The sequence below is a fragment of the Ovis canadensis genome, chromosome 4, assembly GCF_042477335.2.
Source record: "Ovis canadensis isolate MfBH-ARS-UI-01 breed Bighorn chromosome 4, ARS-UI_OviCan_v2, whole genome shotgun sequence".
Lineage (NCBI taxonomy): Eukaryota > Metazoa > Chordata > Mammalia > Artiodactyla > Bovidae > Ovis > Ovis canadensis.
Window position 1 is genome coordinate 129756543 of NC_091248.1, and position 27837 is coordinate 129784379.

Consider the following 27837-nt stretch of genomic DNA (forward strand, 5'->3'; position numbering starts at 1 on the left):
TTTTTTTAGCACAGCTATAGTGTCTCAGCATAACAAATATAATGCTCTGCCATCTAATTTGGTATCAAGTGAATCCACTTCACTAATGCCTCAAAAGCACTATAACTAAAGTCCACTCTTCTCTTTTTCTCTTCTTTAACATGAAAGGCATGCAGTAATAAAAGAGAGAAGATCCCAAGAGAACACATGTGGCAATCCAAAGCTGATGAGTTACAACTGGGTCACTGCAGTCTGCAGCCTGCCCACAACAATGCAGGGCGTAAGTGGTCGCTGCGGCAAAGGCTTGACTGTCACTGTAGAGCAACAGGAGTCACAGGTCATATGCACATTAACAGGTCTGTGTGCCAATAAACCTTATTTATGGATACTGTAATTAAGATTTTCATGTGTGATGAAATACAGCCTTTTTAAATTTTTTAAACATTTTAAAATAAAACCTATCTGGGCTTCTGGATCGTACGCACAGATGGTGGGCTGGATCTGACCATAAGGACATATACATAACATGCTGACCTCGAATGTAGACTTCAAGGGTCCCAAATGAAAGTCTATTATGTTCAGTTCAGTTGCTCAGTCATGTCCAACTCTTTGCGACCCCATGAATCGCAGCACGCCAGGCCTCCCTGTCCATCACCAACTCCCGGAGTTCACTCAGACTCACATCCATCGAGTCAGTGATGCCATCCAGCCATCTCATCCTCTGTCGTCCCCTTCTCCTCCTGCCCTCAATCCCTCCCAGCATCAGACTCTTTTCCAATGAGTCAACTCTTTGCATGAGGTGGCCAAAGTACTGGAGCTTCAGCTTTAGCATCATTCCTTCCAAAGAAATCCCAGGGCTGATCTCCTTCAGAATGGACTGGTTGGATCTTCTTGCAGTCCAAGGGACTCTCAAGAGTCTTCTCCAACACCACAGTTCAAAAGCATCAATTCTTTGGTGCTCAGCCTTCTTCACAGTCCAACTCTCACATCCATACATGACCACAGGAAAAACCATAGCCTTGACTAGACGGACCTTAGTCGGCAAAGTAATGTCTCTGCTTCTGAATATACTATCCAGGTTGGTCATAACTTTTCTTCCAAGGAGTAAGCATCTTTTGTCTTCCCAGCTATACAGACTGCCAGAAATTCTCCTGACATGATCCTCCCCTCTGGGCTCTCTCTCACTCCCTCCAGTCCTCACTTCACTTCTCTAACGCCTTTAAATGTTTCTTTGGAAACAGATTTTATGCAGCTTTTCTAGTTATTCACAGCGGTAGGACTGTTCTACCACAAGTTTCTCTGCTGCAGGTAGAGACGAAAGCAATGCATGCCTGACCAGCTACCAAGACTCACTACCAGGCTTCTATAACCTAGCAGTGTGGCGGCAGTGTCCCGGGGGTACAGAATGTAAGCCAGAACACAGAGCTTAGCAACAATCCATGCATTTACTGAAAGTGTGCTAGCTGACAGAAGTAATCTTTCAAATAAGGGGGAAAAGGAAAGAGGTTTCAATAGGTGAGGTAGTAACAACTGGCTGTCCTTATGTGAGAAAGTGGAGCTGGACGCTTATATCGCACAATATATAAAAAAAACATCGCTAGGGCAAAGCTATAGAAATGAACTTTTGAAATAAATTTTTCAGGGATACATTAGAAATTATCCTAATTGTATATTAATTATATTAACTCTGTATTAATTCTAATTATATATTAGGAACTGTTTTTTATTAGAAAAAAACCTTCATTATTCAAAATTCAAAATATTCTAAAAGGTACACAAGGAAAAGTCACTTTGTGTAGTTACGTGGGAAAAATTCCCTAGAGGCAAAGAATTTTGCCCGTTTCCTGTGTAGCCTTCAAATATTCTACGCACATTGTAATTCATGATACTCTCCACCCACCCCCAAGTTTTACAAAGGGACTCTCTATAACATCCAGGAATACTACCACTTACCTCAGTGTAAAGGTAATTATAGCAAACTTAATTAAAACTAAAAAGAATGATTAAAAACAAAATATGATTTTTACTAAGAGAAACACCAAGGCCAAGGACATTCTCACTAAATGGGCCTTCCAAATCTAACTGTGTGTAACCGAACAGAACATCAAACTTGGAATAGTTCTGCAACAGAAACTTCTAGTTTCCTGTTAGCTTCCACCCAACTTAAATTCTAAATAAACGCTAAGAATCAAGTTGGCAGGGCGAATGAAAACAAACCCACTGATTTTTATACTCAGGTGTACCTAAAGCATTCTGTCATCAAACTTTCAACTGTCCTGCTATAAGCAGGTTCTGCACTTAGTACAGCATTCTGAGGAAAGAAAATGTAACTGATCCTGATGTCCTCCTCACAGCCTTGCATTTTAGAATGAAGACAGCGTGTAACTTCTTACTGTGCAAAGTGAAAAAACTAGGGGCAGACAGGTAGAACTGCTTGGTGAGGGTGTCACTCGACATTAGCTAACAACGCCAGACATGAAAGAAGTCAAGATTTCTGATCCTCCCCCATTCAATACAGCAAGTATGCTTTATTTAGAAAAACATGCTATACTTTTAGGAAACTTTATCATACAAAAAAAAAAAACCAACCACCATGTGAAATCAATGGCCATATCCCCTGAAATCTACAGTCATTCTTAGTACCCTTCCCACAACTGGTACTCTATGTGGCAGCCATCTCTTCACTGGACTTCCTCCTTGGAACACGGCCAAAGGGGTCGATCGTCCTTCTTCTGTCCTCTTGCTGAACATTCTCCATCGGCAGCTTGACTTGCTCTCACCGCTAGTTAGGAGCACAGTCTAAGATTCCAACCCTGACACAGTTCCAAAGACATTTCATAGGATTGAAGGCTCATCACAGTCAAACTCCTGATCTCCCCATATTCTCACACTTGAAACTATGGAGATACTCTGCAACTCCTCCACTAATTCAAAACATACCTCACTCCATCTCTACGACCATTCTGTCTTCATGTTTCACATATAATACCTAGATTCAGAAACTCACACTTACTGGCCTTTAATCACTGCAGCGACCCTAAGTATTTCTGCGTTCAAATAACTGTCTTCAAACGTAGCTACAGACAGCTGAAAGGTTCAGACCTGTTAAAGCGGCTCTTCTTATTAAGAAACTTCATTAATTAAATTCCTCACTTGGAATGTGAAGTTAAGAACATTTTCCATTTCTCACTACTCCCCACCGTACTTATTACTTGGTCATGCTCATATGTGACATTCTTTCATGGTCCACATATCCCCAAATTTAAGATGATCCTTTACCTATCACACTCCACACTCGACTATACTACAAATCTGCAACAATCAGAACGGTTCTGGCACAAAAACAGACTGATCAATGGAAGAAAATAGAGAGCCCACATAGTTATGGTTTATTAATCTAAGAAGAGGAAGCAAGAATACACAATGGAGAAAAGTTAGCCTTTTCAATAAGTGTTGCTGGGAAAACTGGACGTGTAAAAGAAGGCTATTAGAACAACTTCCTCATACCATATGCAAAAAAAACTCAAAATGAACTAGAGACTTAAATGCAACATCTGAAGCAATAAAACTTCTAGAAGAGAAGACAAGCAAAACATTTTTTGACATCAATTAGATCACAGCAATATTTCTTCTGGATCTGTCTCCTGAGGCAAAAGAAATAAAACCAAAAAATAATGAATGGGACCTAATTATAACTTTTACACAGTAAAGGTAACCATCAACAAAACGAAAAGATAACCTACTGAATGGAAGAACATCTGCAAGCAGTATGACAGCTAAGGGGTCAAAACCCAAAATCTATGAACAGCTCATACAAAACATCAAAACTAAAGACTTCAGTTTAAAAAATGGGCAGAAGACTAGAATAAATACTTTTCCAAAGAAGACATACAGATGGCCAACAGGCACATAAAATGCTGAACATCAAACACTTGTAAAAATCGTTATCAATGAAAAATCTGCCAATAACAAATAGATGACCCTTTGTGAAGATTTCCTATGTCAATCTGTTGAAGCTTAACCCATACTCTAAAACCATCTAAAGTATTTCCTACTTTTACAAACACCCATTCCACCTTCTTCCTTCCTAAGGCTCTCAATTTTGTTCAGATGGCCTCTTCCAAGCAGCAATGAGCTTTAGAGAGGTAGGTACCATCCCCTGCCCCAGAAGAGAATCACAGTCTAACCAAATGGTGGTTGTCCCAACACTTGTATTAGTTACTGGTTTAAAGCAATTGATGGGAACTAATTCTAGCTAATGAGTTGTCAGGAGAAACCTGCTACAGTAGAGAAAAGCATATGGAAAGGATTTCCCTGAATTAAAAAAGAAAAGCTTTCCCCCCCCCCATTTTTTAATTAAAAAAAAAAAAAAAGTTACAATGAGGGTATGACCCGGAGAGCTCCTGCTCACCATGTTTTGATTATGAGAGAAACTGACCAGGAAAAGACTAACACACTGTGTGCACACAATGTGGAGATAGTGAGACCCTGGCATCCCGAAGCCAGTGAGCTACTCATCAGCCTCACTCCTCATGCTCTTGCGGGGAATCCATCGCTCATCAAGGTGAAGCTCAACAGTGCCTGACGTCCAGACGGAGACCACCAGGCACACAAAGACGCAGGAAAGCATGATCTACACCGATGACAATCTCGAAAACTGACCCCAACTGACAGAGATGTTAACATTGCCAGATAAGGACATTAAAACAGGTCTTATAAGCATACTGAATGTGTTCAAAAAGCTAAGCAGAGACATGGAAGGCATAGAAAAGTCCAAGTCAAACGTCATAAAATAAAAACACCTAGGATGAACTTACACTGTATATTATAACAGCATATTAGAAACTGCAGAGGAAAAGATTAGTGAACTCAACAACAGTAACAAGATTAGTGACTCAACAACAGTAACAACAAGAGCAATTCAATCAAAGACCGGCAGAGGAGCTGAATAAACACCTTCCCAGAGAGACACACACAGGTGGCCTACAGGCACATGAAAAGATGCCCAATGTCACCAATCATTTGGCAAATGCAAATCCAAACTGCAATGAGCTATCACCTCACTAAAATGGCTATTATCAAAAAGGCAAGAAAAAACAAGTGTTGTCAATGACAACCCTCCTACACTGCTGGCAGGAATGCAAACTGGTGCAGCCACGATGAAAAACAGTGCGGACATTCCGCAAAAAATTAAGACTAAAACAATGTATGATCCAGCTGTTCCACTTGGCAACATAAAAACATGAATTCAGAGATATATGCATCCATATGTTTATTGCATTATTTACAGGAGAAAGATGCTAAGTGCCCGTAAGTGGATGAATGAATAAAGATGTGGTGTATATATCTGCAACAAAATACTACTCAGCCAGTTGTTTTTTTTTAAGATCTTTTTTAATGTGACCATCTTTATAGTCTTTTACTGAATCTGTTACATTGTTTCTGCTTCACGGTTTGGTTTTTTGCCCCCAAGGCATATGGGAAGTTTAGCTTCCCAACTAGGGATCAAACTCACAACCTCTACACCGAAGGTGAAGTCTTAACCACTGAACTACCAGGGAAGTCCCTAAGTCATTTACTAAAAAAAAGAAAAGAAAGAAATTGTGTCACTTGTGACAGCAAGCAATAACCGCCAAAGACTTTCTAACCATAATGATAACTATAAATTCACATCCCCAAAACTGCTATAAATCACCACCCTTGAGGAAAATTACACATAATCAAATTGTCCAAAATCAATGATACAGAACTACAATCCTCCATATAAAAAGACATGATATGTTCAGTTCAGTTGCTCAGTCGTGTCTGACTCTTTGCGACCCCATGAACTGCAGCACGCCAGGCCTCCTTGTCCATCACCAACTCCCAGAGTTCACCCAAACTCATGTGCATTGAGTTGGTGATGCCATCCAGCCATCTCATCCTCTGTCATCCTCTTCTCCTCCTGCCCCCAATCCCTCCCAGCATCAGGGCCTTTTCCAATGGGTCAACTCTTTGCATAAGGTCGCCAAAGTATTGGAGTTTCAGCTTCAGCATCAGTCCTTCCAATGAACACCCAGGACTGATTTCCTTTAGAATGGACTAGTTGGATCTCCTTGAAGTCCAAGGGACTCTCAAGAGTCTTCTCCAACACCACACTTCAAAAGCATCAAATTCTTCGGTGCTCAGCATTCTTTACAGTCCAACTCTCACATCCATACATGACTACTGGAAAAACCATATCCTTGACTAGATGGACTTTTGTTGGCAAAGTAATGTCTCTGCTTTTGAATATGCTATCTAGGTTGGCCATAACTTTCCTTCCAAGGAGTAAGCGTCTTTTAATTTCATGGCTGCAATCACCATCTGCGGTGATTTTGGGGCCCCCCCCAAAAAAAACATAGAACAAAAACAAGGATGACACCAGACTATGCCATCCTGTGTCAGAAACAACATAAGCAAGAAGAGTGAATCACCACATCTTTAAAGTACTGGGATGAAAAGTCACCTAGATTTCTGAACTTGGCAAACATGCGTTTCAAAGGAAAACAGAAGCACTTTGGAAATGAAAATGCTGAAAGAATCTATCACCTTGCAGACCTGCCCTGCAAGAAATGTTAAAGGACTTCTTCAGGCAGAAAGAAAATGATATCTGGATCGACACCAAGGAATGAAGAGACTAGCATTGGTAAATAACTCAGATGGTAAGGAATGTGCCTGCAATGCAGGACACCTGGGTTTGATCCCTGGGTCAGGCTCTGGAGAAAGGAATAGTAACCCACACCAGTATTCTTGCCTGGAGAATTCCATGGGCAGAGGAGCCTGGAGGGCTACAATTCATATGGGGTCACAAAGAGGAGCCTGGAGGGCTACAATTCATATGGGGTCACAAAGAGTCGGACTGAGCAACTAGCAACACAATACAATACAGCATTGGGAAATACACAGGTAAGTATATTTTAAATTATTTTTATTATTTAATTCTCTTTAAAAGATATGCTTACTAAAAAAAAAAAAAAAAAAACCAGTATCTTAAGGAGTTTGTAACATGTGAAAGTCAAATGCATGACAGCAACAGCACAAAGTCCAGCAGGGAGAATGGAAGGAAATGAAAGCCCACTTTTATAATATATACAACTACATAATACCACTTCAGGGTGGACTGTGGTAAGTGAAAGACATATACTACAAACCTTAAAGAAATCAATAAAATAACAAGGCTTATAGACATACATCAAAGAGAGTGCACATTCAATTCCAGACCACCAAAATAAAGCAAGTTACACAAATTCTGTTTCCCAGTGCATAGAGAAGTCCTATTTATATTATACTGTTAAGTGTCCAACAGCATTCTGTCTAAAATGAAAAAAATGTATAGACCTTAATTTAAAAGTGCTTTACTGCTAAAAGGTACTAACCATCATCTTTGCCTTAAGCAAGTCGTAATCTTTTTGCTGGTGGAGGGTCTTGTCTTGACATTCAGTGGCTGGTATCTGATCAGGGTGGTGGTTGCCGAAGGTTGGGATGATTATGGAGATTTTTTTTAAAGACGATAATGAAGTTTGTGAAGTCAACTGACTCTTCCTTCAACAAACATTTTCTCTGTAGCATGCAACGCTGGCTGACAGCATCTTACCCATGGTAGCACTTCTTTAAAAACTGGAGTCAATCCTCTCAAGTTCTGCTGCTGCGCTGTCGGCTGAACTCACAGGATAGTCCAAGTCTTTTGTTGTCATTCCAGCAATCTTCACAGCATCTCCGCCAGGAGTGGATTTGCTCCCAAGAAACCACTTTCTCTGCTCATCCATCAGAAGTAACTTAGCTGCTTGAGTCTATCGCGAGACTGCAGCATTTCAGTCATATCTTCAGGCTCCACTTCCAGTTCTAGCTCTCCTGCTGTGTCCACAACATCTGCAGTTACCTCTTCTGCTGCGGTCCTAAGGCCCTCAAAGTCATCCATGAGGGCTGGAATCAACTTCTTCCCAACTCCTGTTAAGTCATCATGGCATCTAGAATGGTGAGTCCTTTCCAGAAGGTCAAGTGACTTTACCAAGATCCATCAGAAGACTCACTATCCATGGCAGGTATAGCGTTACGAAACTTATTTTCTCAAATACTAAGCCTTGAGAGAGAGAATTACTCACTGATCTCATGGGCTGCAGAACAGCGGTGTACACTGGCATGAGAACATTAATCTCCTTATACATCTCCCTCAGAGCTCCTGGGTGACCTGGTGAACTGTCAATGAACAGTAGTATTTTCAAAGAACACTTTCTTTCTCGAACACTAGATATTAACAGTGGGCTTAAAATATTCAGTAAACCATACTGTAAACTGATGCACCATCATCCATAAATATTGCTGTATTTATACAGCACAGACAGTAGATTTAGCATAATTCTAAAGGAATCTAGGATTTTTTTTTGAATCGTAAATGAGCACTGGCTTCAAGTGAAAGTCATCTGTTGCATTACCCTAAACAATAGAGTCAGTCTGTCTTTCAAAGGTTTGAAGCCAGGTACTGACTTCTCCTCTCTAGCTATGAAAGTCGTTGGTGGTATCTTCTTCCAGGAGAAGGCTGTTATGTCTACACTGAAAATCTGTGGTTTACTATAGCCAACTTCATTATAATTATCGTTCCCAGATCTTTTGGAAGACCTACAGCTTCTCTATCAGCACTGGCTGCTTCATGTTGCAGATGGCCTCTTTCCTCAAACCTCATGAACCAACCTCTGCAGCTTCAAGGTGTTTTTCTGTAGCTTTTCTCAGCCTTTGTAGAGTAGAAGAGAGTTAGGGCCTTGCTCTGGATTAGGCTTTGACTTTAGGGAATTTTGTGGCTGAACTGACCTTCTATCCAGGACACCAAACTTTTCCATAACAACAATAAGGCTGTGTTGCATTTTTATCATTTGTGCCTTCACTGGAGTAGCACTTTTAATTTCCTGAAAGAACTTTTTTGCATTCATAACGTGGCTGTTTGGCACAAGAGGCCTAGCTTTCAGCCTATCTCAGCCTTCCGTGTCTTCCTCACTAAGCCTAATCATTTCTAGCTTTTGATTTAAAGTGAGAGACGTTAAGACTCTTCCTTTCGCTTGAGCACTTAAGAGACCATTGCAGGGTTATTAACTGGCCTAATTTCAGTATTGTTGTGTCTGAGGGAATAGGGAAACCTAAAGAGAGGGAGAAAGACAGGCGAATGGCTAGTAGGGGGAGGCGGAGAGAGAGGAGGACGGAACTAGATTCCACATGCCACAGCTAAAGATCCCACATGCTTCAACAAAGACCCAGCACAGCCAAAATATAAAATAAGTATTTTTTTTAATGCATGCAATGCAAAAGGAATCAACAGATAAACACAAATGGGGCAGAGAGGAAGACTTTATCACATTAAATATATATAGTCTCAATATTACAAATAAAAAGCAGAAGACTGTCAGGTTAGATTTTTTTTTAACGTGCTACTGCAAGAAACATGCTCTAAATATTAAAATACGAATAGGGTAAAATAAAAGGATGGAATTACATATACCATATTTACATTAGTCAAAAGAAAGCTGGGATGGGTATGTTAATATCAAAGTAGCTTTCAGAGTCAAATACAGGATTTTCCTGTTACAGTCACAGGTATCCTTATCAACAGCTTCCCTTTGATCGAAGTTTACAAAGTTCTTTTAATGTAACCACTAAATCTGTCACAGCCTCCCCAGGATGTTCAATAATTCGTTGCTGTAAACTAACAAGCACCTACTATAGTTCTATAGACAGAAACATGTTGAAACTGAGACACAATCCAACTTTATTTCAATGCAAAAAAAAGGGGGGGGGGGTGTTGTCTAACACGCATGCCTAAGACTACCATTCTTAGAAAGGCCTGCCTGCCTAGATGGCATCAGGAGGCTGGGTTTGGAGAGGGTCCCCATGGCTCCCGAGGTGACGAGGGCAATTTACTGTGCCTGGATTATCTGTGCAAACAACGTGTCCTTCCCTTCTGGTACGTGACAGTCAGGAGGGCCTACACGACCAGCCCTCAGTAAAGACCTGGAGCGTCTCAGGGCAGAACCAGCAGACACATCGCCGTACTTCCCTTGCTGGAGGACAGGGGTGCTCTGTGTGACCCCTCACGGGAGGGAGAGCACCGAGGAAACCTGAACACAGATGCTTCTAGACCTCGTCAACATCTCTTCCCATTAAGATCTTTCTACCACATCAGGGCAGTAAGCCTCAGCCATAATTACAACTCTGTGATGAGGCCCTTGAGTCTGAGTCAGTCTCCAGTGTAGACGTGGTCTTGAGAACCCCTCAACACAAACACAGAACTCAGGTATGCAAGTGTTTCCTTCCTCTTAAAAAACTGTAAGGTAAAATGAAGACTAAATAACTGGAAATTTTTTATTTTACACTGCAAAGCACTAGGATTATGTAAAAAACAACAGTATTAGATAACATTATTCATAAAATAGGTACCTGGGACCATCTTACATATATGCAGGCCATGTTTTCAATGATCTTATATAAACCTACTTTCCACTGGTTAGAGAAGTGTGTGGAGATTTTTACTGCTATTGTCATTAAGGCTTTTTAAACAAAAATTACACTTACATTACACTGTTTACTTACATTGTAAATCTGTACTCCCACCTTATTACAGAAAAACTATTTTTGTTCTTTTTCGGCCTACAAAAAGAGCCCAAAGTACTTTTTAAAAAACTTGAAACTCTTCTTGTAGAAATTAGTTGGTTTTTACACGTACAAGTGGCACAAAATCAGCAGAATGGAATTGCAGTATGTACTTAGTCGCTCAGTTGTGTCCGACCCTTTGCGACCCCATGGACCACAGCCTGCCAGGCTCCTCTGTCAGTGGAGATTTTCCAGACAAGAATATGGAGTGGGTTGCCATGCCCAGTTCTCCCACACTGAAGGCGGATGCTCTACTGTCTGAGCCACCACGGAAGCCCAATGATGAGGGTGAAGACAACACGAGAACAAGAAACTATCGATTCTAAGTGGAGAGCTGCTAGGAGTAATGTTTTAAGGTTTGGTGGTACCCTCCAGGAATCCAAAGAGGAAATTAAAGGAGAAAAAGAGTTTAGCATATTCTTCTATCTAACAAAAGACAGAAGTTCCCATGGAAACACTGAAGAACAATCCGAGGGAAATTCCAGAAAAACTGAACTGCTTGATAGTGAATGCAATTTAGCAACTGAGGAAATAATGTACTTGTTTTAAAATGGGAATAATGTTGCTGGTTGCAGGAGGCTTGGCAGCCTCTGCACTGCTGCAGCTGGGCTCCCTCTGCACAGCGCACGATGGCCAGCAGTGGCCAGCAGGGGCCAGCAGCGCACTCCCCACCCTGGGCCACCGCGCTCAGCACTGCCCTTCACTGCCCGGCTCCACTCAGGAGCCGCTCGCCCCAGAGATGACTCCTTGAGGCACCAGAGATAAAATGACAAACCCACACAGTATCCACGCCCTCGTGACGCCTACCGCCCTAGTGGGGGCACCAAAGTAATTCAATGCTCACAGTAACATGAATTGGCACACGTTGGTAAGTGATGGAAAGGAGAGATATGTACGTTCCAATAACAAAAAGGACACGTACTCAAATATTTCTTTCTTAAAAGATGTGAACAACCAAAAAGTTTAGAGCATACAGACCAACCCATCTGAGCTTTGCATCTTGTTCTTTTCCATCACCTTAGATTGAAAGGTCCACTTCTACTTCAGTTTATTTCAGCATCTGTCTAAGGTTTTTTAAAAAAGGATTCCCACAAAAATAGGGGGATCTAAACAGAGGTACATGTTTTCAACGACCATTTTTCAATCCCAGCCAAACTTCTCAAAAATTAGCCAGCAGAGTTTCACCTTCCAGAGTCAAAAAATATTAATTTTTAACAAATGGGTTTAAAACATACATCAACGCTTGAGAATATTTTACTCAGGAAAATCTGTGTCCAAGATTTTTTGGCAACAAATGTGAGAATATTTTGTTGTTTGTTTGAGTACAAACTTTCATTGTTTCTGGCAATAAGCTAACAATAGACACAGTTCCAAACATCTGTTACCAAAATGCTCAACCCCCAGCACTTGTTTCTTTGAGTGCATTCTCATTGCTGAAACATCACCTTTATCTTGAAGAGGCAGATTAAATGTTTATTTTCTTTACAGAGGCAGGTACCATAATTTATTCAGTCACATGCTGTCCTAATAATGGTCAACAAATTTGTGACACCTCTTTTTTTTTGTAAAATAACGCCTGTTCTGGGCTCAACAGCACTTTTACAGGCTTTGCCCCTAAGGAACCTTTTGAGATTTCAAAGACTGCCACTGTCACACCTCCCCACCCTCGTCACTTAAGCAGAACTATAAAAATGTCCTCTATTTTAGAAGGGTTCTTCTGACAAGTATAAATGTATAGACATGAATAAAATTCACCACAGTGGTGACCTCCTTTAACACTCTGGCACTTATTTTTTACGCATAACTATGAATGACTCCATGAATGATTTTTAGTGCTACTCATTTAGGCCACAAACATTTACTGAGGAATGACCAAAACAGAAAAAGACAGTTATCAGAATGGCACTCTTATCTAGTGAGGAGAGACAGACAAGCCTAGTAAGTAAATACACACTGTGTTAGAGGCCGATAAGTACAGAGGAGAGAACAGTCCACCAGGGGTGTGACGGGAGGAGGCACCTGAAATTTTCAACAGGGAGCCCAGCAAAGACCTCCCAGATAAAGGAAACTTGAGTAAATACCCAGAGGAAACGAGGGAGGAAGCCATGCATGCATCTGAGGACACCAGTCAGCATAGAGGGAACAGGACCTCAGTAAGACCAAGGAGGTTAGGGAGGCCGAAGGCAGCGAGGGAGGGGAAGGGTTACTGTGAGCAACCTCTCAGAAGCGCCCGAGGGGATCCTGAAGATCAGGGAGACCCAGCTGGTCAGTAACGACTGGCTTTTTTTTTATTCTTAACAAAATGGGAAGTAGCTGAAGAGTGTTAAGCAGAGAAGTGACGTAACTTGACCTTCGCTACTTATTTATCTATTTACCAGTGTGGATCACTCTATGGATGAAAACCCAAGACTATCATTAATTTTTGTTATTGCTCAAGTTGGTCCAGCTCTTAGGAGCTCCTTGAGGTTGGCTCCTATGCTTTCAACAAGTCCCCATCTCCGTCAGCACTTCCTTGCTTTCAAGAGCCTTGGTCCTTTTTATCGCAGAATGTTGGTTACAAACCAAGATCTGGGCACTTGACAGGCTCACTACTAGAAGTCACTGCTTCTAGGCTTTCAGGGGGGGGACAAAGCTAGGAGATACACACATGCATACTAACACCTGCATACACATATACCTGGATTTCAGTATCTGTCCATATAAATACTAAAAACCATGAGTTTATATTGATACCTCTGATAACTCCATTCTAACACCACAAAAATCATTATAGAATAGTACTCGCAAGATTACAGCATGTATGTGCAGTTTTTGTTTGATTCTGTCTAGCTTTATGGGTATCCAGTCAATACACTATTTTTCAGGGCTCAGTTTCTTCTCTACCCCCTTCACTGTGAATTTGGCTACTCTTTTTAAGGTTCCCCGAGAGCCCAGACAGCTGTAGTTGCTTATTTACAGGGTAGGTGAAACATTCCTATGGTTCCAAGAGTCAGAGCTATACAAAAAGATATATATAGCTTATTTAACCATTCTATTCTGTGTGGTTATTTAGGTTGTTTACAGTATTCTGCAAATTAAACAATGCTAGCAATTATTAACCTTTAATGGCACAAGTTTCTGTATTATTGAAGGCATATTTTCAGGACAGAATCTCAGAAAGGTCAAAAGATAAGTGCATGCATAGTTTGTGAGGCACTACCAACCTTCTCTCCAGACGATATGCACCCATTTGCCTTCCAGGTATATGAGCGCCCATTTCCCTATGGCCTTATCACAAATAAGCTGCTACAGTTCAACAACCCAACACCACAAAGTGCCTTTTCACTTTTCTTCACTGCCTTTCCCATAACGCTTCTGCTTCTCACTGTCAGAAAATATTCCAAAACTACTTTTAAGAAGCTCAGGGAAGAGCCAGCTCCATAACCTATCACAACAATGACCTGGCCATCAAATATGCTAAGACTATGGAAATCATTACCAGGCATTACACTGTTCAAAATGTGGTAATAATGTAAGCCTCTAAATGTAAGGCCACACTTCCAAAACAAACACTCTAACTTGACTAAGGTTAGAGGTGAGAGTTACTCATCCATTTAAATTAGGTCAATTTGATCATCTGAGTAAATCAAATGTTACAGTAACTGAATAATTACCTAAATCTAAATCCTTGTCTCAACTATACCTTTGAAAGGTTTACCTGTATTAAATCTGCGTAATTTCTATGGCAAAAATTTCCACTTTTAATATTCCTTTGGAAGGCCTGTTTTCACTTCTCCCAAACATATTTGTCAAAAACCACGGGGAATTTTTAAGCAGCAAAGCCACTTTACTTCACAGGGTTTGTTGCCTTTATAGATAGAAGGTAAATGCTACATTTATTTTTTGATTGAAAGTCACAGTGAAAGCTCTGAAAGATGGCAGACTGTGTATACGTTATCGCTTTGGGATAGTGCCAGAAAGGCAAACCAAACTGCCAACTTGACTGAAAAGAAATTATTTTAATCAATTTTTAAAATAGCAAATAGAACTAGCTCATATTGTGGACTAAAGACATGTCAAATCCTGTCTCTCCTAATTTAAATCTTCGTCAAAGAGTTTTGCCTTAGAAGTGTAAGATGCCTAAGTACAGTCAGTAATCTCCATTTCTAAAAATTTTAATTTTATTTAAATGTAAATTATTTAAAGATTAGTGTTTATTGCACAACTTAACATACTATATAATCTAGTGGTCTGCACAAACTACCCTTGGACATCAATAATTTCCTATTTTAAGGGTTTTTACATTTCCGTAATCATTTAATAAATCTTACAAGTGAATCTTTCTGTTGACAAAGCAAATGTTATTAAGTTGTGGTTTAAATGTGTGTTTCTTCTACTTACTTCTGTGCTCCCTGAGACAACAGCTCTGTCCACGTTCACTAATAACGGTTCTTCCATCTGGCACACCCCCAGTGACCACTCCACACAACGGTGGTGAGCCCAACAAGTGCCTAACATGGTTAAAGTGAAAAGAAGCAAGTAAGTAAACATTAAACATATTAATGCTAATAAGTAAAGATGTAAAACCCTTCAGTCGATTCTAACGTGTGAATATGCATCCTATATTCGTGATTCCACTAAAGCAGCCCTTCTCAAAATGCATCATCTGGGAACTTGCGATAAATGCCAGTCTTACATCACAACCAAGACCTACGAATCAAACACTCTTGCCATGGTGCCCAGAAACCTATGTTAACAAACCCTCCAAGTGATTCTAACGCACACTGTATTAATGACTGTTTCTTCAAGAAATTAGTTTCTAGTCACTTTACTTAAATATTACTGTATTTTTATTTGATATATTTACTTACATAAAGGAAATTTATTTCATACTTTATGACAAACTATATATATACCACTCTTCCATTGCATTCCACACCAATCATCAATAACAGCTCAGTCTTTCAAATTCTCTATCACTTGAACAATTACATGCAGTTCAACTGCAGAATGAAATTTACAAGCCCCAACTGCACTGAGTCATAAATATGGGCTACTACGCTGTGTTGCAGGACACTCACATGGCTAAGGTCTATTATCCTTCGCCCCGACTTGAGGAAGACCCAGACTGCCATGGCCCCAGGTTTTCACAGATCCCTTTATAATCTCTCTTTCTGCATTTGTCAGATTTCCATGCCACTGCTGTCTACACAAGTGAAATGCAAATATTTATAAAAGCATCCACAGCCCAGTTATGGCCCTGTGCAGATGCTAAATAAGTTAAACATAATTAGACAATTTATTTTACCTAAGCAGGCATACTTAACGAAGATGTTTTTAACAATGGTGATAATTATTCCTAGATGAATGCTATTTACTATTAAGTTGATAATTGGCTCAAGTTAAAAAGCCTTGTAAGAATTAAGAGGTAGCTATTACTGAAGACTGGCTCATACCTGTAGGATCAAATAAAGCTTGGACATCAATGGCATCGGGAAGGCCAACCAGACTGAGCTCATCCCACAGTTTACCAGGCTGATCGTCTGAAGCGGTCTGCGTGCTCACACTGACGCAAGCCACGACACTCTGCTGAGGCCGTTCCCTGGAAAAGAACACAACACGAAACAGACGTGAAAGCGAGAACAAGGAGAAAACTGCTTTGCTTCGTAACGACTTAAATATGAGGTATTGCCAAATCAATCTTAATTTATTTTGCATAAACTGCTTATAAAACAACTTCTAGGATGTATGTCATTGTTCATAGCATTAATATTAATATAAAACTGGGTAGCTATATCATGTAAGCAACAACTAAAAAGAAGTCTCCAAATCCATAATGAAATGTTATAAATCTCTAATTTTTTAATTGACACTCTACTATTCTAGCCAGGCACTGTATGTTGTCATATAAAATGAATATTTCCTTTGGCCTTACTTAAATGCTTAAAAAACATAACTTGAGCAAATCAGAAACCTCAAACATGCTTTATGGTAAGGGCTACCAACAACAGAGCCAGCAGTTAAGTTTACAGAAAGAAAGGTTATTTCCCAGGGGAAGTGAAAGCCCACTATGAGGCGCGACCAGGGAGGCAGGGGAAGGGGAACGTCTCAGCAAGCCTGACAGCCGATCTATGCCGCGACGCTACATGTACCCTCCGTTAAGACTTCACCTCACAAACCAGAAGTCAAAACCAAAACCAAAACAGCTACCGGTGACTTGGGAATAAGGGAAATAGTGTAACAACAGCAAAAAGTTCCTGATAAAAGTGAATGCTGAATAAGATATACCACAGATGGGAGGTTTCATACTTTCAAAGCTCTAAAGCTTCAGATATTCATTGAGATTGGTAAGTAAACAATGACTGCTAATGTGTCTACCAGTAAACACGGGAAACCAGGTGGTTGGCACTAAAACTTCAATTTTCTCCTGATATCAAAGTATTCAGTCTGATGATAATTCTGGATTAAGTCACTACTGAATATAGATCATAACTCACTGCACATCTGTCTGCTGGATATTTATCATGATTCCTATTAAGAGAAAATCAGCACAATGACCAGGGAACTAAACTTTTTTATACCTGGAATCATCGAAAGAGAAAAAGTATTAACATTTTTCAGTAAGAACATTTAAATATCAAACCATGTAAAAAATAACCAGTATTTTTCATGTGCAGCATCAGAAATGCACGGACTCACTTCTTTTAAAAAGTTCACCATGCTATGGTAATTCCAAGTCCACCATGCTATGCTATGCCCACGGTGAAACAAATGAGAACAAACCTTCCTATAATTATGATCTCTCCTTTCCTGAAAATACACCTTCATTACTGCCGCTGCTGCTGCTAAGTCGCTTCAGTCGTGTCTGACTCTGTGCGACCCCATAGACGGCAGCCCACTAGGCTCCCCCATCCCTGGGATTCTCCAGGCAAGAACACTGGAGTGGGTTGCCATTGCCTTCTCCAATGCTTGAAAGTGAAAAGTCAAAGTGAAGTCGCTTAGCCGTGTCCGACTCTTAGCGACCCCATGGACTGCAGCCTACCAGGCTCCTCCATCCATGGGGTTTTCCAGGCAAGAGTACTGGAGTGGGGTGCCACTGCCTTCTCCATTACTAGTCACTGCCAATTCATCAGGAGGAAAAAAGAGACCAACAGTTTGTCTATAATGATGAACGAATTGAACATATTTTCTTTACACCAGAATTTGATGGGGGCACAGGTATAAGAACCAATGGAATGACTAAACATTCTATTACTAACGAGTTCCTAACCAGTAGGTTAGTCAAATTTGACTTTAAGGCTTTACAATCAGTACGTAAGCAGACAATGTGATGTCAACCCTAAGGGTGACAGGAGTCCGGCTTAGTTAAGAGCAGAAATACACACCCTCCAAAGCTTAAGTCTAAAACAAACCAAAAAGAGAGGAAATTGTTCCTTGATTATACATTCTTATATTTAGTACACTATGAGGGAAAAACTATTTTAAAATCCTGCTTTTCAAATTAAAAAAATTAACTGGCTGTCTATCTGGTTTACAACTCATTAGCAACATAAATATTGTAAATATTTAAAATCATTACCAAGCTAAATGATTGCCAAATTTGAAAACATGCTTTATTCCTAAGGTCCATTAACTGGCCTGTTATCATCACTTAATAACTTGTTAAACACTTAAGTACATATAAAGACTTTCACTAAACCAAGGTTATTTTTACATAATTATTTTTAGCTCATAAAAATTTTCATTAAAAATTAACTAAGCTTATAAAATAAATAAATGAAATCCAATTGTACTTCCCAGAACAGTTCTTTATTAATTACCATCATTCAAGGCAGAACATCAGTATATAAGATATAACTTGGTCCAGTCCATTAAATTTACTAATGACTGATGGACTTTGTAAGTTTCCTGGATTTCTTTTTTTCCCCCCCCTGGACTTCTGATATAGTTTATTAGAATGTGAGCACTTAGTTGATTACAAAGGTAAAGTAAGCCATGGCCTTTAAAACATCAAAACTTGAAATATAGTACTTCTGAACTTCCTTAAACTGTTCCACCTTAAATTCTTTTAAAAGAGTTTTTCTTGTTATTGTTTCATTTCCTACTTCAGGTCTTCAAGGCATTGGCAGCAGTCCAAAAGAAGGAGCCAATCAAATAAGTACAACACAACAATGCCTCAGTCCTAAACTCTGGAAGGCAGCCAGGCAGGCACTTGGGTGATTACATCATCACCCTCAAGGGCCAGAGCTGGTGAGCCTTGCAAGCTAAATTAATTTTTATACTTTCTCATCAACCACAGAAACTTCTACTCCCTCAACTACTAAAGTCAAGTCCATGTATGAAGATGGCCTTCGAACAAAACTAAAATATATTTTAAAAATTCAACTCCAAAAATAAACATATTAGGTAAGAGTTTTAGGGAACTAAAACATCCATGAATATAGACATACATGTATGATTATACAAATGGTAAATGTTTTTTAATTACATTTGATTTATAACTATATACATATATGTAAATTCTTTGATTTAAAAATGACCTTTAACTTTAGAAAGGGTAGCTGTATTATAGTGTAAGTGTTTACAGGACAGTTCACCATTCTCCAAAGCGTAAATACAAATAAATAAATGACACTTAAAGGACATGAGTAGTAAAAACCACTTTGGTTTTGCTATTCTGTTATGTTATATTCTTACAAACTATTTAAAACATTTAGAAAAAGGAAAGAAAGATCTCATCAATTTAAAAAAATTTTCATTCCATTTATATGAATCCCCTCTAGGCTTATATTATGTTCTTTAAAGTTTTCTTCTTTTTTGTTAATATACAACTAAACTTTTTTTTAAACAAAGAAGTTTTTGAGAAAATGAATATTTGCTGGGTTAATGGTAAGTCATAAAGCACTGTATGGATGTTGGAAACACAAGAAATCGTTTGGTAACAATCCTATTCATATAGTCTTAAACATTTCAATGAAAATAAACTATATATAGTCTCACTGCATTTGACCCATTTCTATTCAAAATCGCTTACTTTCTCTGTCCTCTTTGTTTTCGTGGTGCCGAGTTTTGCGTTTTCTCACAAGTTCCATTGCTGTTGTCATCACCGTCTTTCTTGTTAGAAGGCTGATTTTTCCACGGCAAAATAAACCCAGGCGTTACTCTAAACTGTTTTAAGTCTCCTTGTCCTAAGGAACTTTTTTCACCACAGTAACAAAAAGCACAGAGCTGTTCACTGGCAAAATGAAAAGGAAGAAAGACAGAGAAGTAGTTTTATTTAACGATTTCAAGTTCCAGACAACTGCAGAAACACTTGTGCTTTAAAATTAAATACTGTCTTTAGTGCAAGCTAAGAGTTTAAATCTACAGTAATTATACATTTACAATTCTATTTTTCTACAGCATGATTTTTAGAAATAATAAATATACCAGAAAATTATATTTGGTACTTAGAAAAACAATTTTCTTTTAAATCTGATTCCCAAAAAGAAAAATTTAAAGTATTAAAAAGGAATAAAGTAAAAGCTAAGGCTGGACAAGACAGTATGGTTTAATGGCCACTCAACTATATCCCAGCTGTGTAAAGCAAGTGGTAACCAAATTTTATTTAACCAGATGGAGCATTCATTATGCATAATACACACACAGATACACAGATACACAAATATAAATATAAGTGGGTTAACGAGCAGTTAGTGATGGAGGGGGAGGAAGGGATGGACAGGGTCTAAGAGCAGTGGGAACAGGATGAAACTGGAGCAGTGAGACCTTTCATTTGCTACACTGTAACTAAGGCAGGTACATGACATCACACACTGATCAAAACTCACAGCTATGCAACACAAAGAATGAACACTACTGCAACTATGAACTTTAATAATAAGGTATCAACACTCCTTTATCAGTTGTTACAAAGACACCACACTAATGCAAGATGCTAACAACAGGGGAAACGGAGGCAGGGGAGGGTTGGGAATGGGACTCTTCCATCCGCTTAATTTTTTGTGTAAACCTGAAGTTGTGCTAAACAATAAAATCTATTTTTTTTTTAAAAAAAGAGACCACTTTAAAAGCTAACGGACAAAAAAACAATATTATTTATGGAAAATAAATAGTAAGAGAGCTTAGGAACAAAATAGAATGAAAAAGAACCACTCCTCTGGGATGTTTTTTCTCTTCACAACATATTCATGGGTGCTGCCCTCAAATCTTTCTCCTCAATTACTGAAGTTTCCACCATCAGCTCTGTGGTCTCTACCCCAGTCTTGCATTAACAGGTGACAGGAATTATCCACAATCTTTTCAGATAATGTTTAACATAAGTTTAATTCATACTGGACCTCTCTTGACAAACCGCCTTTAAAAAAAAAAAAGTTACCTATTTTAAGTTTGTCCAATATTATCTATCTCCGTTTTGTAATAAATGTGCTGACTATAGATACACACACACACACACACAATTACATGTGGTCTATTTTCAGGAAAATAAAGTCCAATGTGGGAAAAGTGTTCTTCTTGCCTCAAGGATGCTATCCACCAATATCCTTAGCCAGTATTTTATTAATTTTTAAGTTTTCTTATAATTTTCTTTAAACTATTAAAATGTACGTTTTCTTCAGCATACCCTGTTTCTGGTTTGTTTCGTTCCCTAGAAACATTACCTATGAGGAGCAACAATCAGATGGACATCAACATCAACTGACTACGAAACGGAGCAACACTTTTAAAGCATTAATACTAACAAAGAATAGTTTAACCTTCAATTTATATCCAAAACTATCACTCAAATGTGATGGTATAATGAAATTCTTCCCAAGTCTCTGTTCAGTTCAGTTGCTCAGTCATGTCCGATCTTTGCAACCCCATGAACCGCAGCACGCCAGGCCTCCCTGTCCATCACCAACTCCCGGAGTCCACCCAAACCCATGTCCATCAAGTCGGTGATGCCATCCAACCATCTTATCCTCTGTCCATCTCATTCTCATCCTTCTCCTCCTGCCCTCAATCTTTCCCAGCATCAGGGTCTTTTCAAACGAGTCAGCTCTTCACATCAGGTAGACAAAGTATTGGAGTTTCAGCTTCAGCATCAGTCCTTCCAATGAACACCCAGGAATCTCCTTTAGGATGGACTGGTTGGATCTCCTTGCAGTCCAAGGGACTCTCAAGAGTCTTCTCCAACACCACAGTTCAAAAGCATCAATTCTTTGGTGCTCAGCTTTCTTTATAGTACAACTCTCACATCCATACATGACTGCTGGAAAAACTATAGCCTTGACCAGATGGACCTTTGTTGGCAAAATAATGTCTCTGCTTTATAATATGCTGTCTAGGTTGGTCATAACTTTCCTTCCAAGGAGAAAGCGTCTTTTAATTTCATGGCTGCAATCACTGAACTTAGAAATTTCACCACACAACAGACCCACAATGAAAATATTTTTAGAGAACTATTCAAATTATTAAAGAAATAGGAAATGTTACAAGAGATGCAGGATATAAAGAGAGACAGCCCAGAGTAATTTATTGCTAAGTTTAAAGGACACGCAAGGGAAACTCCCGGCTTCTGCTCTGGAGGTGGAAAGTCACGGAGAGCTCTGGCTCCGCCGATACAGATTCACTTTTCTTGAACACTTCTGATACAGAAGTCACAGAGCAGCCAATTCACCTGCAACTGAATGAAAGGTGCTTCCACGAAGAGAGGACACACAAGCACTTGCTTAACCTGAGGACGAGGCCCCCGGATGTCGTATAAGCAGACTTATGAATTCAGTGACAATTTTATAAATTGCTCCAGGCCAAGCGGAGGCGGTATGAGACTACACAGCATCTGGGACTCGCAGACACACGGTGAATTCTAGCCCTATCACCAGCTTCTCTCCGCACCCCTCCCCAGGACCTCAGGGCCACCCCTGGGGCCTGGGGAAGAGCCCTGGGAACACATCGGTCACGGGACAAGCCTGGGGGCAGAAGTGCAGCAACTCGGGGAGGAAGACACAGAGACCCAGCCAGATCTTCCTCCTCCACTTTCCCAGGGGGAACAAAAGCCACAGGCTGGCAGAGAGAGAGAAAAAGTTTCCACCTGCAATGCTCAAGACCAGCTGTAGATGGAGGAACGTCGGAGGGGGCGGGGGGGCGGGGGGGCCTCCATCGTGGAGGAGGGGCAAGGCTCTGTCCTAGACCCAGACCAGGCCAGGTCTCCAACAGGGCCCCAGGACAGAGAGACACCTTGTTCACCTGCGAGCAAAGGTGAATCAGAACCAGAAATGTCCTGCCAATCCACTCCACACCATGAGTGGGAATGCAAAACAGCACAGCTACACCGAAAAATACTTCTCTCTTAGGTATTCAGCTAAATGAAATAAAAATGCTACGGTTCACACCAAAACCGGCAAGTGAGTATTTATCCCAATTTTATTCGTAACTGCCCCGAAGTAGAGAGTACCCAAATATCCCTTAACCGGGAAATGATAAACTGCAGCAGGCACCATAAACAAAAGCCACCTCAGCAATAAAAGGCAAACAGCTACTGACATATGCGACCACGCAGACGACTCTCCGAAGCATAATGCCAAGTTAGAAGGCCAGAATCAAAAGGACGCACGATTCACAATTCTGTTCACATGATGTTATTGCAAAGGCAAAACTACGGGGTCAGAAAATAGGTAAGTGACTGCCTCGGGCAGAAGATGGGGTCAGCGGTGACAGCAAATGAGCCTGGGAGAGTTTTTCAGTGTGACGGAACTGTTCTTTACCTTTGTGGTAGTGATTATATGACAGTATGCGACCGTCAAAACCCACTAAATGGGTGAATTTTACTGTATATAAACTAAACCTGAGTTTTTAAAAATAAGCAAAAGGTTGGGGGGCCGACAGAGAAAACAGAAATAAGATGTATTTAAATCACTAGAAAATGAAGTGCTAGATGATCAATGCAAAGAGATATGAAAATGATAAAGCATTTATACCGCTAAATCTAAGAAATCAATTAGGACTGTAAATCTGAAGTTCAAATGAAATTCATGAAAAAACATGGTCAAAGCTACGGTTTTTCCAGTGGTTAGGTACAGATGTGAGAGCTGGAGCACAGAGAAGGCTGAGCGCCAAAGAATTGATGCTTCTCAACTGTGGTGCTGGAGAAGACCCTTGAGAGTCCCTTGGACAGCAAGGAGATCAAACAAGTCCATCCTAAAGGAAATCAACCCTGAATATTCACTGGAAGGACTGATGCTGAAGCTGAAGCTGAAGCTCCAATACTTTGGCCACCTGAAGCGAACAGTTGGCTCACTGGAAAAGACCATGACGCTGGGAAAGACTGAAAGTGAGAGGAGAAGGGGACAGCAAAGGATGAGACGGTTGGGTGGCATCACCAACTCAATGGACTGGAGTTTGAGAAATCTCAGGGAGACGGTGAAGGTGAGGGAAGCCTGGCATGGTGCAATTCATGGGGTCGCAAGGAGTCAAACATGATTTAGCGACTAGACAACAAGAACAACAAAAACATGAGTCTTGGGAATTCCCTGGGGTCCAGTGGTTAGGACTCAGCACTTTCACTGCTGGGCTGGGGGTTTGATCCCTGGTCAGGGAACTAAGATCTTGCATGCCTGGGGGGAGAAACATGAGCCTTCGGGGATATCATCTTAAAAACAAAATATAATACGCAACCAATAGAAAAAAATTATCAATGCAATAAAAAAAAGAAAAAGAGGAGAAAAATATTGCTTTCACAGAGCTCACATAAAAGGGGGACAAATAATCAAATGAACTGCTGGGAAATAAGAAGTGTCACAAAGGGAAATAAAGCAGAAATAATGTGTAAATGCAGTGCAGACTGTTTATATTTTATCTTTCATTTTGAAAATTTTCAAACCTTCTCCAAGATGTAGAACAGGGGAGGGATTTGAAATTTTTAGTATTATTGAAATATTTGATGTAAATAGAAGAGATGGCCATTAAAGACAGTTTGAGGGAAACTTGATCTATGTTTTAGAATCATCATTTCTGCAACTGCACTAAAAACAATCTGGACTGGGGAAAGCAAAGAGCAGTGACAAAACCATCTAAAAGGCAACTGCTGCCTCCTAAGGGCAACGGGGACTTGAACCAAGAGTGGTAGGAAGTTCAGATGGTGAGGACTTGTCTGGGACATCTTCTAAAGTCGAGCTACAAAATTTAGGGTGTGAGGTATGAGAAAAGACAGACATCAAGGATTAACTCAAAAGGTTTTGGCCTAAACAACTGGATGAATATTGGTAATATTTACTGAAATGAAGAAATCCTGGGGAGACGATTTGGGGGTAGGCACAGGGTCGAGAATCAAGAGTGGTTCTGGGCCTGTTACAGTACAGTGTCTAGAATACTTCCAAATAGTGATGTCAGGCAGAGAGATGGACAGCAAAGTCCAGAGTTCAGAGAAAGGGGGGCCCTGGAAATACAAATGTGTGTTCATCAGCACACAGACAGGACCTAGCTATCAGACTGAATAGAAGTGAACATGCTGAAGACTTCAACTTGAGGACTCCAGCATTAGGAAGCTGGGGGGTCTCCACCGAAGCCAGCAAAGACAAAATGAGGAGGGAGATGTGCCAAGAGCAAAAGACAGAAAGCATTTCATGGAGATGGGAACAGTCAACCAATGGATGCTTTCAGTTGTATTCATGCCTTCCAAGAAAGATCTAAAAACTAACAAGACTGCAAAGCTGAAATATACACAGAGGTTATAACATCCTATATTTCTTTTTTTTAAAAATGAGAGGGTAAAGAACAAGAGTATAAGCTTACATTTACCAGTAAATAAGAAAATCAGTCCTTATGCTCAGAGTTTAGACTTTTTCCTTTGTCTAGAAGCTGCACACTGGAAACACCCTGCTCTGGTCTGAGGGGAGCAGAGTAACAGGCCAGACCACCGCTCTGTCCTACAGCCACGCAAGCCCCAGGCACACTGCACCCCAAGGACACACAGAGCTACCAGCTCTCAAATTCCACCCAGGTTTGCATCCTAAGCTTGCACTCTCTGAATTTCCTCTTGGTTAACTCACTGCCTTCTTCCTGTCACTAATCTCTGACCCAGCTGCATTCCTTCTCGAACCTGATTTTGGCTTCCACACCAACAGAGACCAGGGAGCTTGCCGATTCCTCAGACACAGAACGCTGAAGGGCTGGGACCGGCTGCTTGCTGCTGTCCACTTCTGCTTCAGCATCCTCTTCTGCTGATTGTTCTTTGATTTCTGCTTAACAATAAAACAAGAGAATATAAAGGTCACTTTGCATTACATCACTCTTTGATGAATTTATCTATAATGCATATAGCATGAAGGAAAAAAAACTAAATAACAAACAACAACATGTAACGAACACAAGAAAAACTTTTACATTTGTTGTTTAGCTGCTAAGCTGTGTCCGACTCTTTGTGACCCCATGGACTGCAGCACGTCAGGCTACATATAATCAAAATAATGCAAAACAGCATAGCTTTCCAAATTGCCGCTGACTTAAGTTTCAATCTTAGTAAAACCTGTTAAGAACTGTTAAGAATTTTCAGGATTACAGCAAGTCCTCTACAAAACAAACATACTTTAAGGTGACTCGTAAAAAAAGAAATTACCATTAATTTAAAACAATCATGACACAGTCTCTAATTGTCAGCCATTCTAAGAGCAAAATGACTAAAAAGAACACACCTTGACTCCACTGCCTTTTTCAGTTAAGCTCAAGACTACCACCCTGAACACTACACATACCTTCTTAAGAGGCAATCTAACTCTGAGAGGATTTTCAAACACCATTACTCCTAGTATCGTTCTTCTCTTTAAGTAAAATGATACATCCACACTGTCTCCCACACTGTACTGTTAGACATTAACAGGCATAATTCCTCCACCAGCGCTCCTAATAAAATCCCATGCTCTTGGCGCCATCTTTCTTTCCTGGCGTGAAATTTACTGGTTACAGCTTTCTGCACCACCATCCCCAAACCAAAGAAAGAAAAGCAGCACACAGCAGTCTCAGTACCCTTCTCTCCTCTGGAGGGGCTGCCCTGCACTGCCTTCCCCCTCGATGGGCCTTCCTGCACAGCGTCTGTCCTCCTGCCATGCAGTTCCCTCCACCTCTGCTGGCGGCAAGAAAGCGACCAACCCAGGGTCCACTCAACATTCCGGAAATGCAGGGGCATCAGGGATCACTACGGGCTTGGAGCCCTGAGGGCCTCTTCTCGAGCACCAGTTCCACCAACTACTAACTAGGCAGCATGATGTAGAAGTCACCTCTCTCAGCCTCAATTTGCTCCCCGTAACGTTAGAAAACCACCTATATCTCATGAGGTTGTTAACAAAGATTAAAAGGTCTAATACCTGTCCCTTCAGCTGGTTTGAGGCCTCCAAATGTGAGTACAGCTCTCTATATGTCCTTTGAAGAGCGTAATTATTATCCAGGTTTCAACAATCTCCCGTCTTCCTGAATTTTAAATCAGTATCTCTAGCCCTAACTCCTCTCCTGAGCTCCAGACCTCACTTTTGCTGCATACAAGGCACATCCAGCAGCTTTAACAACCACTTGAGGCAAGTTTGATTTCCTGCCTCTCAGATCACCACTTCACTAGGACTTCCCTATCAAAGTCTTCTAGATTCAAAATGAATTTTAGGGAGCTATTCTGACAGTTTCCCTGGTGCCTCAGACAGTAAAGCGTCTGTCTACAATGCAGGAGACCAGGGTTCAATCCCTGGGTCAGCAAGATCCCCAGGAGAAGGCAATGGCAACCCACTCCAGGACTCTTGCCTGGAAAATCCAATGGACAGAGGAGCCTGGGAGACTACAGTCCATGGGGTCGCAAAGAATTGGACACAACTAAGTGACTTCACTTTCACTTTCATTCTGACAAATAATTTTGAGAACTAGCAATTTGTTTAGTTAGACTGTAAAGCCTGTCAAATCATTAATGATGAAATGAGGCATTAGAGATGATTTTGACTTTCCTATTTAAAATAATGGTTCTTTTTCAAGTTGAAACAGAAAAGCTGACCATAAATAAAGTGCTTGTGGAGCCTATTAATCAGTGTCTCTCCTGTCTACCCCAGCCACAAACCTGGTATAGAATCAAATCTACAAATACAAAATACATCTGTAGCAAAGGATTATAAAAAGTTCTGCAGTTTTTAGTATATAAAGATGTTAAATTTCTGTATAACAAAGGACTTCATAAACAAAATTTTAAAATATATCATAGATGGAAAC

At 40.3% G+C, this 27837-nt stretch overlaps 1 protein-coding gene across 15 annotated transcripts in view; it reads right to left on the reverse strand.

Annotated features, from left to right (window-relative positions):
- Window positions 1-27837, reverse strand: part of KMT2C (lysine methyltransferase 2C) — a 256929-nt gene that overhangs the window by 137757 nt on the left and 91335 nt on the right. For 11 of the 15 annotated variants that reach the window (XR_011256794.1, XM_069588770.1, XM_069588768.1 and 8 more), the window contains exons 3-6: window positions 25697-25838; window positions 19649-19849; window positions 16071-16216; window positions 15016-15125 (exon numbers count right to left, since the gene is read on the reverse strand). Coding sequence is in view for 12 of the 15 variants with exons in the window: in XM_069588770.1 (XP_069444871.1) it covers window positions 15016-15125; window positions 16071-16216; window positions 19649-19849; window positions 25697-25838 (599 nt within the window). In the remaining 3 variants the exon portion in view is untranslated. The remainder of the gene's footprint in view (window positions 1-15015; window positions 15126-16070; window positions 16217-19648; window positions 19850-25696; window positions 25839-27837) is intronic. The other 4 variants (XM_069588764.1, XM_069588775.1, XM_069588776.1 and 1 more) reach the window with 1 other exon arrangement.